This window comes from Anarhichas minor, unplaced genomic scaffold (genome assembly GCF_050575085.1).
Source record: "Anarhichas minor isolate MPS153535 unplaced genomic scaffold, ASM5057508v1 ptg000040l, whole genome shotgun sequence".
Lineage (NCBI taxonomy): Eukaryota > Metazoa > Chordata > Actinopteri > Perciformes > Anarhichadidae > Anarhichas > Anarhichas minor.
This window is the reverse complement of record NW_027466486.1, coordinates 13016896-13028952: the sequence shown is the minus strand read 5'-3', so window position 1 is coordinate 13028952 and position 12057 is coordinate 13016896. Positions and strand designations below refer to the sequence as shown.

Genomic DNA, 12057 nt, shown 5'->3' with positions numbered 1-12057 from the left:
TTGTTGTTGAATGTGCAGAAGGTTTTTTTCGCCACACACATGTCCTCACAAAAACTGATGTATGATGTCAGTGTCAGTGAGCCCATCCAGGTCTGTAGCAGCAGCCTCGAAAACACGCCAATTAGTGCAGGCAAAGCAGGACTGTAGCTCCAGGTTCACCTTGTTGGTCCATCTCCTCATAGTCTTGACCACAGGCTGTGTCGATTTTAATTTCTGCCTGTAGGTCGGGAGAAGATGGACCGGACAATGATCAGAGAGTCCCAAAGCTGCACGGGGGTACTGAGCGATATGCATCCTTTATGACAGTGTAGCAGTGGTCCAGTGTGTTTTTGTCCCTGGTGCTACACTTAATATGCTGTCTGTATTTAGGCAGTTCTTTGCTCTGTTGAAGTCCAAGAACAATGAGCAAGGAGTCTGGGTGTTTGTGCTCCATGTTGTTGAGACGTTCACCATCAAACAATCCCTTGTATTCGTGATTGAGTTATAAGAAACGGATCTTTCCTACCCATAATTGTCAGTTAGATTCCCATTTTGCTAAATGAGATAAAAAAAATTCATAAATATTTCCTTTTACCCACCATTTAAATGACCTGCGTTAGTGTCAAACATGAATGAAGATTAATGAAAATACTTCTGTGCAATCTTCTGCATCTTTATTGTTCAGGCTTTATGCATAATAACAGAGGAACAGGTGGAAAGTCAGAGTTCAATCAAACATAACCTTTTTAGTTACTAAGGACAAGTTGTGCGAGATGCACAAACAAATTGTAATCTATGAGAACATGGTAAATCATTCCATTTAATTTCTCTGCCAAAGTTTGTGTGAACACAGTCCTCACGTCCTTTAAAGTTGGTTGGTTGTCCTGTATGCCAAAAGACAAAGCTGGCTGAAGACCCATCAGACCACATCCATGTTCCTTCTTTGTGGATGTCACTGAGTCCGATCCAGGTCCACGCCTCAGCAGGGTCAAAGTTCTTGATCAGGAATTTGACAAACTTCTGTTCCGGCAGACTGTGGATTGACACCAGGTTGGCTCCCTCTCCGACACAGTGGATCTCTGCATCAGCCCAGGTCATGTCTGAGGCGACGTACTTGTAGCAGCGGCCGTTGAAGCTGTACCAGAACAAGGGACAGCCGACCCTCTGTAGACTCATTTTATGGTCATCAGGAGGAGGCACAGCACCCAGAGCCAGACCAAACAAGAAGAGGAACAGAAGCATGTTGATGTCTGTCGCAGGAGCAGGATGAGGGTTGTTGTTGATCGAGACAGGCTGCTTTCTTATAGAGGCTTCAGAGAGGGTGTTGTCACTGTTGGCACAATATTATCATTAGTCGCTGAACACTTTCAGCAAACACAGTATCTCAACATAAGCCGGAATACGACCAAAAGCTCACCTGGAGGAGTCGCATTGAAGATATAATTAATGTAAATAATTTCTATAAGTTTTTATTTTTAATTTCCTCAAGACCCCCTCCAACTGTCAGGGTTTAAGCAAGAAGAGTAGCAGGGGATGGACCCAAACGCAGAGAGACACGGGATTAGAACAACATTTGACTGTGATTTTAATAAAACAAAAAAATTGTCCAAAACAAAACTTGCAGAGCAGGAGAGTCCAAAAATGTGTTACAATAAAGAAATCCAAGGAAAGGGTAAAACCCCAAAAAGGTAATTAGAAAACAAACAAGAGGGATACATACATGAAAGTGCAGAGCAAGGCCCAAACCAGGGAACATACCATTAAATACCTCAGCAGAGCAGGTCACACAACAGATGAACCGACACTGACACAAGGGACACACAGGGTTTAAATACACTAGGGAGGTGCAGGTGATTAGACACAGGAGGATTCAATCAGGGGCGGGGCAGACAATCACTTTCTTTCTTTCTTTTTTGAGGTTTATTGGCGGTAGGCAAACAATGAATTGGTGCATTACCGCCACCAACTGGTATGGAGTGTGGATCAGGATGTCTAGTACTTATTTAAAAATTCAAAGAAAAGAAAAGAAAAAAGAAACAAAACAAAACATAACAAAACAAAAAACTAAAATATATATCATATTTTCTTAATAATATTAATTCATCTAAGATATTGAAATAATACTTGATAACACTCACTTCTTGAGTTCTTTTGCAGAATCAGAATCAGAATCAGAATCTGCTTAATTGGCCATGTATGCGTGCGCATACATGGAATTTGCCTCCGGTTACACATTACCCTCATCGTACATACACACACATGAAATATATACAATAAACAAGAGAAATATAAGAAAAAACAAGGACATTTAACAGCTATATACAATATAAGTATAAATATATCCCAAAATATATATATATATATATATGTATAATACAATAGTGCAAACAGAGGTAGTAGTGCAATATTACTTATTTATTCTTCATCAGAGTGACGGCCAGCGGAAAGAAGCTGTTCATGTGTCTCGTGGTTTTGGCGTACAGAGCCCTGTAGAGCCTACCAGAGGGGAGGAGTTGGAACAGCTTGTGTCCAGGGTGTGATGGGTCTGCAGTGATCTTTCCAGCCCGTTTCCTGACTCTGGAGGTGTACAAGTCCAGGATGGAGGGCAGGCTGGAACCAATGATTCTCTCTGCAGACCTGACAATCCGTTGCAGTCTGTTCCTGTCCTGATTGGTGGCCGATCCAAACCACACAGTAATAGAGGAACAGAGAACAGACTGGATGATGGCTGAGTAAAACAGGATCAGCAGCTCCTGAGGCAGGTTGAACTTCCTGAGCTGTCGCAGGAAGTACAACCTCTGCTGGGCCTTTTTCCTGATGGTGTTGATGTTGGGAGCCCACTTCAGGTCCTGGGAGATTGTGGATCCCAGAAACTTGAAGGTGTCCACAGCGGACACAGTGCTGTTGAGTATGGTGACCCCCTCACCATACTCAACAGTGTTGGGGGGCTCCTCCTGAAGTCCACTGTCATCTCCACAGTTTTGAGCTTGTTTAGCTCCAGGTTGTTCTGATCACACCAAAGGAAAAGCTGTTCAACCTCCCGTCTGTACGCAGACTCATCACCGTCCCTGATGAGGCAGATGACCGTTGTGTCGTCTGCGAACTTCAGGAGTTTAACAGACGGGTCCTCTGAGGTGCAGTCATTGGTGTAGAGGGAGAAGAGCAGTGGGGAGAGCACACACCCCTGGGGGGCGCCAGTGCTGATAGTCCGGGTGCTGGATGTGATTTTTCCCAGCCTCACCTGCTGCGTCCTGTCAGTCAGGAAGTTTGTGATCCACTGACAGGTGGAGGCTGGCACAGTGAGCTGGGAGAGTTTGGGTTGGAGTATTGCCGGGATGATGGTGTTGAACGCAGAGCTGAAGTCCACAAACAGAACCCTTGCATATGTCCCTGGGGAGTCGAGGTGTTGCAGCATGTGGTGCAGTCCCATACTGACTGCATCATCCACCGACCTGTTTGCACGGTAGGCAAACTGCAGGGGGTCCAGCAGGGGTCCTGTGATGTCCTTCAGATGGGTCAACACCAGTTTGTCAAAGGATTTCATGACCATAGACGTCAGGGCGACGGGCCTGTAGTCATTTAATCCTGTGATGGAGGATTTCTTGGGAACCGGGATGATCGTGGAGCGTTTGAAGCATGAGGGGACTTCACACAGCTCCAGTGATCGGTTGAAGATCTGCGTGAAGATGGGGGCCAGCTGGTCAGCACAGACTTTCAGGCAGGAGGGGGACACACCGTCTGGGCCTGGTGCCTTCCTGATCTTCTGTCTGTGGAAGAGACAACCCACATCCTCTTCGCAGATCCTCAGTGCCGGTGGGGGGTCGGTTGGGAGAGGTGAGGAGGAGGCAGGGGGTGTAGATGGTTGCTTGATGATGATGGGGCAGGTGGGGGGGGTGAAAGTGGGCTTATCAAACCTGCAGTAAAAAACATTCAGGTCGTCAGCCAGTTGGTGATTGGCCTCAGTGGGGTGGGTTGGGGGGGGATGGTCTCCTGTAGTTGGTGAGTACTTCCAGGCCTCTCCAAACTGACGAGGGGTCGTTGGCTGAAAAGTTTTTCTCCAGCTTTTCAGTGTAGCTCCTCTTTGCTACCTTGATCTCCCTCGTCAATGTGTTTCTGGCCTGGTAAAGGATCCTGTCCCCACTCATGTAGGCCTCCTCCTTGGCCCGACGAAGCTGCCTGAGTTTTTCAGTAAACCGGGGTTTATTGTTGTTGAATGTGCAGAAGGTTTTTTTCGCCACACACATGTCCTCACAAAAACTGATGTATGATGTCAGTGTCAGTGAGCCCATCCAGGTCTGTAGCAGCAGCCTCGAAAACACGCCAATTAGTGCAGGCAAAGCAGGACTGTAGCTCCAGGTTCACCTTGTTGGTCCATCTCCTCATAGTCTTGACCACAGGCTTTGTCGATTTTAATTTCTGCCTGTAGGTCGGGAGAAGATGGACCGGACAATGATCAGAGAGTCCCAAAGCTGCACGGGGGTACTGAGCGATATGCATCCTTTATGACAGTGTAGCAGTGGTCCAGTGTGTTTTTGTCCCTGGTGCTACACTTAATATGCTGTCTGTATTTAGGCAGTTCTTTGCTCTGTTGAAGTCCAAGAACAATGAGCAAGGAGTCTGGGTGTTTGTGCTCCATGTTGTTGAGACGTTCACCATCAAACAATCCCTTGTATTCGTGATTGAGTTATAAGAAACGGATCTTTCCTACCCATAATTGTCAGTTAGATTCCCATTTTGCTAAATGAGATAAAAAAAATTCATAAATATTTCCTTTTACCCACCATTTAAATGACCTGCGTTAGTGTCAAACATGAATGAAGATTAATGAAAATACTTCTGTGCAATCTTCTGCATCTTTATTGTTCAGGCTTTATGCATAATAACAGAGGAACAGGTGGAAAGTCAGAGTTCAATCAAACATAACCTTTTTAGTTACTAAGGACAAGTTGTGCGAGATGCACAAACAAATTGTAATCTATGAGAACATGGTAAATCATTCCATTTAATTTCTCTGCCAAAGTTTGTGTGAACACAGTCCTCACGTCCTTTAAAGTTGGTTGGTTGTCCTGTATGCCAAAAGACAAAGCTGGCTGAAGACCCATCAGACCACAGCCATGTTCCTTCTTTGTGGATGTCACTGAGTCCGATCCAGGTCCACGCCTCAGCAGGGTCAAAGTTCTTGATCAGGAATTTGACAAACTTCTGTTCCGGCAGACTGTGGATTGACACCAGGTTGGCTCCCTCTCCGACACAGTGGATCTCTGCATCAGCCCAGGTCATGTCTGAGGCGACGTACTTGTAGCAGCGGCCGTTGAAGCTGTACCAGAACAAGGGACAGCCGACCCTCTGTAGACTCATTTTATGGTCATCAGGAGGAGGCACAGCACCCAGAGCCAGACCAAACAAGAAGAGGAACAGAAGCATGTTGATGTCTGTCGCAGGAGCAGGATGAGGGTTGTTGTGTTGGAGTTGATCGAGACAGGCTGCTTTCTTATAGAGGCTTCAGAGAGGGTGTTGTCACTGTTGGCACAATATTATCATTAGTCGCTGAACACTTTCAGCAAACACAGTATCTCAACATAAGCCGGAATACGACCAAAAGCTCACCTGGAGGAGTCGCATTGAAGATATAATTAATATAAATAATTTCTATACGTTTTTATTTTTAATTTCCTCAAGACCCCCTCCAACTGTCAGGGTTTAAGCAAGAAGAGTAGCAGGGGATGGACCCAAACGCAGAGAGACACGGGATTAGAACAACATTTGACTGTGATTTTAATAAAACAAAAAATTGTCCAAAACAAAACTTGCAGAGCAGGAGAGTCCAAAAATGTGTTACAATAAAGAAATCCAAGGAAAGGGTAAAACCCCAAAAAGGTCATTAGAAAACAAACAAGAGGGATACATACATGAAAGTGCAGAGCAAGGCGCAAACCAGGGAACATACCATTAAATACCTCAGCAGAGCAGGTCACACAACAGATGAACCGACACTGACACAAGGGACACACAGGGTTTAAATACACTAGGGAGGTGCAGGTGATTAGACACAGGAGGATTCAATCAGGGGCGGGGCAGACAATCACTTTCTTTCTTTCTTTTTTGAGGTTTATTGGCGGTAGGCAAACAATGAATTGGTGCATTACCGCCACCAACTGGTATGGAGTGTGGATCAGGATGTCTAGTACTTATTTAAAAATTCAAAGAAAAGAAAAGAAAAAAGAAACAAAACATAACAAAACAAAAAACTAAAATATATATACAGGTGCTGGTCATATAATTAGAATATCATCAAAAAGTTGATTTATTTCACTAATTCCATTCAAAAAGTGAAACTTGTCTATTATATTCATTCATTACACACAGACTGATATATTTCAAATGTTTATTTCTTTTAATTTTGATGATTATAACTGACAACTAAGGAAAATCCCAAATTCAGTATCTCAGAAAATTAGAATATTGTGAAAAGGTTCAATATTGAAGACACCTGGTGCCACACTCTAATCAGCTAATTAACTCAAAACACCTGCAAAGGCCTTTAAATGGTCTCTCAGTCTAGTTCTGTAGGCTACACAATCATGGGGAAGACTGCTGACTTGACAGTTGTGCAAAAGTCGACCATTGACACCTTGCACAAGGAGGGCAAGACACAAAAGGTCATTGCAAAAGAGGCTGGCTGTTCACAGAGCTCTGTGTCCAAGTACATTAATAAAGAGGCGAAGGGAAGGAAAAGATGTGGTAGAAAAAAGTGTACAAGCAATAGGGATAACCGCGCCCTGGAGAGGATTGTGAAACAAAACCGATTCAAAAATGTGGGGGAGATTCAGAAAGAGTGGACTGCAGCTGGAGTCAGTGCTTCAAGAACCACTACGCACAGACGTATGCAAGACATGGGTTTCAGCTGTGGCATTCCTTGTGTCAAGCCACTCTTGAACAACAGACAGCGTCAGAAGCGTCTCGCCTGGGCTAAAGACAAAAAGGACTGGACTGCTGCTGAGTGGTCCAAAGTTATGTTCTCTGATGAAAGTAAATTTTGCATTTCCTTTGGAAATCAGGGTCCCAGAGTCTGGAGGAAGAGAGGAGAGACACACAATCCACGTTGCATGAGGTCCAGTGTAAAGTTTCCACAGTCAGTGATGGTTTGGGGTGCCATGTCATCTGCTGGTGTTGGTCCACTGTGTTTTCTGAGGTCCAAGGTCAACGCAGCCGTATACCAGGAAGTTTTAGAGCACTTCATGCTTCCTGCTGCTGACCAACTTTATGGAGATGCAGATTTCATTTTCCAACAGGACTTGGCACCTGCACACAGTGCCAAAGCAACCAGTACCCGGTTTAAGGACCATGGTATCCCTGTTCTTAATTGGCCAGCAAACTCGCCTGACCTTAACCCCATAGAAAATCTATGGGGTATTGTGAAGAGGATGATGCGAAATGCCAGACCCAACAATGCAGAAGAGCTGAAGGCCACTATCAGAGCAACCTGGGCTCTCATAACACCTGAGCAGTGCCACAGACTGATCGACTCCATGCCACGCCGCATTGCTGCAGTAATTCAGGCAAAAGGAGCCCCAACTAAGTATTGAGTGCTGTACATCCTCATACTTTTCAGTTGGCCAAGATTTCTAAAAATCCTTTCTTTGTATTGGTCTTAAGTAATATTCTAATTTTCTGAGATACTGAATTTGGGATTTTCCTTAGTTGTCAGTTATAATCATCAAAATTAAAAGGAATAAACATTTGAAATATATCAGTCTGTGTGTAATGAATGAATATAATAGACAAGTTTCACTTTTTGAATGGAATTAGTGAAATAAATCAACTTTTTGATGATATTCTAATTATATGACCAGCACCTGTATATATATTTTTACTATATTGATCCCGGAAGGGGAAATCTGTCTCTGCATTTGACCCATCCCTGTATATAGGGAGCAGTGGGCTGCCAATGACAGGCGCCCGGGGAGCCGTTAGGGGTTCAGAGTCTTGCTCAGGGACACTTCGACACGTGACACGTCCCAGTCAAGGATCGAACCGTTAACCGTTTACCAAACAGCCCTCTTAACCCAGTGAGCCACGGTATAATACTTGATAACACTCACTTCTTGACTTCTTTTGCAGAATATATCCACTATATCCAACCGTACCTTCATCTTGCCGAGGTCTCCAATCAGCTGCCCTCTTTCCTGCTCATATTTCTGACATTGCACAATAACATGTTCTATTGTTTCCTCTTGCCAACAATAGTCGCATTTTCCTGTTTACCTATTTTTTGAAGCATACTGTTTAGGCCAGTGTGTCCAAATCTAAGCCTGATATTACCGTTTCCTCTCTCCTGTTCCTTCCTGCACATCTCATTTCTCCCACTTTCCTCTGAACTCGGTAAAACCATCGTCCTTTCCCGTCTTCTTCCACCTTTCCTTCAACCTCTGTTTAATGATACTTTTTGTTTCTGATTTACTGAAGCTGACTGCAACATTAGTGCAGGTTTTTTTGTGGCCTCTTTTGCAGCTTTATCTGCCATTACATTTACTTTGACCCCAATATGTGCTGGTACCCATAGGAATATGACTGTCGGACCCATCATTTGAATTCTGTTTGTTTGTTGTAGTTCTATAAGGATGTCTGGTCTACTTTCTGAATGGCTGTTCCATCAGCTGGCTAATGAACTTGAATCTGAACAAATGATTGCCCTCAATGGTCTTGTGTCCTCTATCCACTGTAGTGCTAACATTATTGCCAGCATTTCCCCTGTGTACACCGATACTCCCTCAGTGATCATTTTACCTATTTTAAGGACATTCTATTCTGTGGTAAAGAAAGAAAATGCAGTGATCCCTAAACAAACCACTGATCTATGCTGCAGGACTCAATGATGCATTTCTTACTGAGAAATATATAGAATCATAACAGTAAACTGTAGAATTATCATCTATTCGAACAGAAATACAGTCTAATGAGAAATGGGCATGAGGAGCATTTGGATAAATATTAACCTGAAATCCAAAATGAAAAGACGAGCAATAAATATTCATCAATAGTTGTTGAACTCTGCACCTTCGGGAGACCTCTGGTGTTCGTTTTTCTATAGAGTTATTGATGGAATAATGCTTATAAAGATTATCCTAGTATCAAACAATGGGCCGGAGCTAAAACAGAAACTTTATAGACGTATCCCTCCATGACACAGGCACTTAGCTCAATGGACAAGTGATTGATCATAGATCAAGAAAGCAGTTGTCATTCCCTTTGATTTTTGCCCTGAGATTTACTTTGGAGGAAAGCTCTAAACTCTTGATACCACCAAGACGTTCACCATCAAACAATCCCTTGTATTCATGATTGAGTTATAAGAAAAGGATCTTTTCTACCCATATTGTCAGTTAGATTCCTATTTTGCTAAATGAGGAAGGAACAATAAAACAAATGTATTCCAAATGTTTATACATATTTCCTTTGACCCACCATTTAAATGACCCGTGTTAGTGTCAAACATGAGAAGGAAGATTAATGAAAATACTTCTGTGCAATCTTCTGCATCTTTATTGTTCAGGCTTTATGCATAATAACAGAGGAACAGGTGGAAAGTCAGAGTTCAATCAAACATAACCTTTTTAGTTACTAAGGACAAGTTGTGCGAGATGCACAAACAAATTGTAATCTATGAGAACATGGTAAATCATTCCATTTAATTTCTCTGCCAAAGTTTGTGTGAACACAGTCCTCACGTCCTTTAAAGTTGGTTGGTTGTCCTGTATGCCAAAAGACAAAGCTGGCTGAAGACCCATCAGACCACATCCATGTTCCTTCTTTGTGGATGTCACTGAGTCCGATCCAGGTCCACGCCTCAGCAGGGTCAAAGTTCTTGATCAGGAATTTGACAAACTTCTGTTCCGGCAGACTGTGGATTGACACCAGGTTGGCTCCCTCTCCGACACAGTGGATCTCTGCATCAGCCCAGGTCATGTCTGAGGCGACGTACTTGTAGCAGCGGCCGTTGAAGCTGTACCAGAACAAGGGACAGCCGACCCTCTGTAGACTCATTTTATGGTCATCAGGAGGAGGCACAGCACCCAGAGCCAGACCAAACAAGAAGAGGAACAGAAGCATGTTGATGTCTGTCGCAGGAGCAGGATGAGGGTTGTTGTGTTGGAGTTGATCGAGACAGGCTGCTTTCTTATAGAGGCTTCAGAGAGGGTGTTGTCACTGTTGGCACAATATTATCATTAGTCGCTGAACACTTTCAGCAAACACAGTATCTCAACATAAGCCGGAATACGACCAAAAGCTCACCTGGAGGAGTCGCATTGAAGATATAATTAATGTAAATAATTTCTATAAGTTTTTATTTTTAATTTCCTCAAGACCCCCTCCAACTGTCAGGGTTTAAGCAAGAAGAGTAGCAGGGGATGGACCCAAACGCAGAGAGACACGGGATTAGAACAACATTTGACTGTGATTTTAATAAAACAAAAAAATTGTCCAAAACAAAACTTGCAGAGCAGGAGAGTCCAAAAATGTGTTACAATAAAGAAATCCAAGGAAAGGGTAAAACCCCAAAAAGGTAATTAGAAAACAAACAAGAGGGATACATACATGAAAGTGCAGAGCAAGGCCCAAACCAGGGAACATACCATTAAATACCTCAGCAGAGCAGGTCACACAACAGATGAACCGACACTGACACAAGGGACACACAGGGTTTAAATACACTAGGGAGGTGCAGGTGATTAGACACAGGAGGATTCAATCAGGGGCGGGGCAGACAATCACTTTCTTTCTTTCTTTTTTGAGGTTTATTGGCGGTAGGCAAACAATGAATTGGTGCATTACCGCCACCAACTGGTATGGAGTGTGGATCAGGATGTCTAGTACTTATTTAAAAATTCAAAGAAAAGAAAAGAAAAAAGAAACAAAACAAAACATAACAAAACAAAAAACTAAAATATATATCATATTTTCTTAATAATATTAATTCATCTAAGATATTGAAATAATACTTGATAACACTCACTTCTTGAGTTCTTTTGCAGAATCAGAATCAGAATCAGAATCTGCTTAATTGGCCATGTATGCGTGCGCATACATGGAATTTGCCTCCGGTTACACATTACCCTCATCGTACATACACACACATGAAATATATACAATAAACAAGAGAAATATAAGAAAAAACAAGGACATTTAACAGCTATATACAATATAAGTATAAATATATCCCAAAATATATATATATATATATATGTATAATACAATAGTGCAAACAGAGGTAGTAGTGCAATATTACTTATTTATTCTTCATCAGAGTGACGGCCAGCGGAAAGAAGCTGTTCATGTGTCTCGTGGTTTTGGCGTACAGAGCCCTGTAGAGCCTACCAGAGGGGAGGAGTTGGAACAGCTTGTGTCCAGGGTGTGATGGGTCTGCAGTGATCTTTCCAGCCCGTTTCCTGACTCTGGAGGTGTACAAGTCCAGGATGGAGGGCAGGCTGGAACCAATGATTCTCTCTGCAGACCTGACAATCCGTTGCAGTCTGTTCCTGTCCTGATTGGTGGCCGATCCAAACCACACAGTAATAGAGGAACAGAGAACAGACTGGATGATGGCTGAGTAAAACAGGATCAGCAGCTCCTGAGGCAGGTTGAACTTCCTGAGCTGTCGCAGGAAGTACAACCTCTGCTGGGCCTTTTTCCTGATGGTGTTGATGTTGGGAGCCCACTTCAGGTCCTGGGAGATTGTGGATCCCAGAAACTTGAAGGTGTCCACAGCGGACACAGTGCTGTTGAGTATGGTGACCCCCTCACCATACTCAACAGTGTTGGGGGGCTCCTCCTGAAGTCCACTGTCATCTCCACAGTTTTGAGCTTGTTTAGCTCCAGGTTGTTCTGATCACACCAAAGGAAAAGCTGTTCAACCTCCCGTCTGTACGCAGACTCATCACCGTCCCTGATGAGGCAGATGACCGTTGTGTCGTCTGCGAACTTCAGGAGTTTAACAGACGGGTCCTCTGAAGTGCAGTCATTGGTGTAGAGGGAGAAGAGCAGTGGGGAGAGCACACACCCCTGGGGGGCGCCAGTGCT

The 12057-nt window shown here is 43.6% G+C and overlaps 3 protein-coding genes across 3 annotated transcripts; all 3 read right to left on the bottom strand.

Moving 5' to 3' along the window:
- Positions 1-673: 673 nt before the first annotated feature.
- LOC142968420 (lactose-binding lectin l-2-like) lies at positions 674-2628 on the bottom strand. Its single transcript, XM_076108275.1, has one exon. It carries the CDS (start codon positions 1219-1221, stop codon positions 733-735), a length of 489 nt encoding a protein of 162 aa, XP_075964390.1. The 5' UTR covers positions 1222-2628; the 3' UTR covers positions 674-732.
- Positions 2629-4853: 2225 nt separating this feature from the next.
- LOC142968454 (lactose-binding lectin l-2-like) lies at positions 4854-6792 on the bottom strand. The gene has a single exon (XM_076108318.1). The coding sequence runs from the start codon at positions 5401-5403 to the stop codon at positions 4915-4917; it is 489 nt and encodes a 162-aa protein (XP_075964433.1). The 5' UTR covers positions 5404-6792; the 3' UTR covers positions 4854-4914.
- A 2696-nt stretch (positions 6793-9488) lies between these two features.
- LOC142968408 (lactose-binding lectin l-2-like) lies at positions 9489-11504 on the bottom strand. The gene has a single exon (XM_076108263.1). The coding sequence runs from the start codon at positions 10087-10089 to the stop codon at positions 9601-9603; it is 489 nt and encodes a 162-aa protein (XP_075964378.1). The 5' UTR covers positions 10090-11504; the 3' UTR covers positions 9489-9600.
- Between the last annotated feature and the right edge of the window lie 553 nt (positions 11505-12057).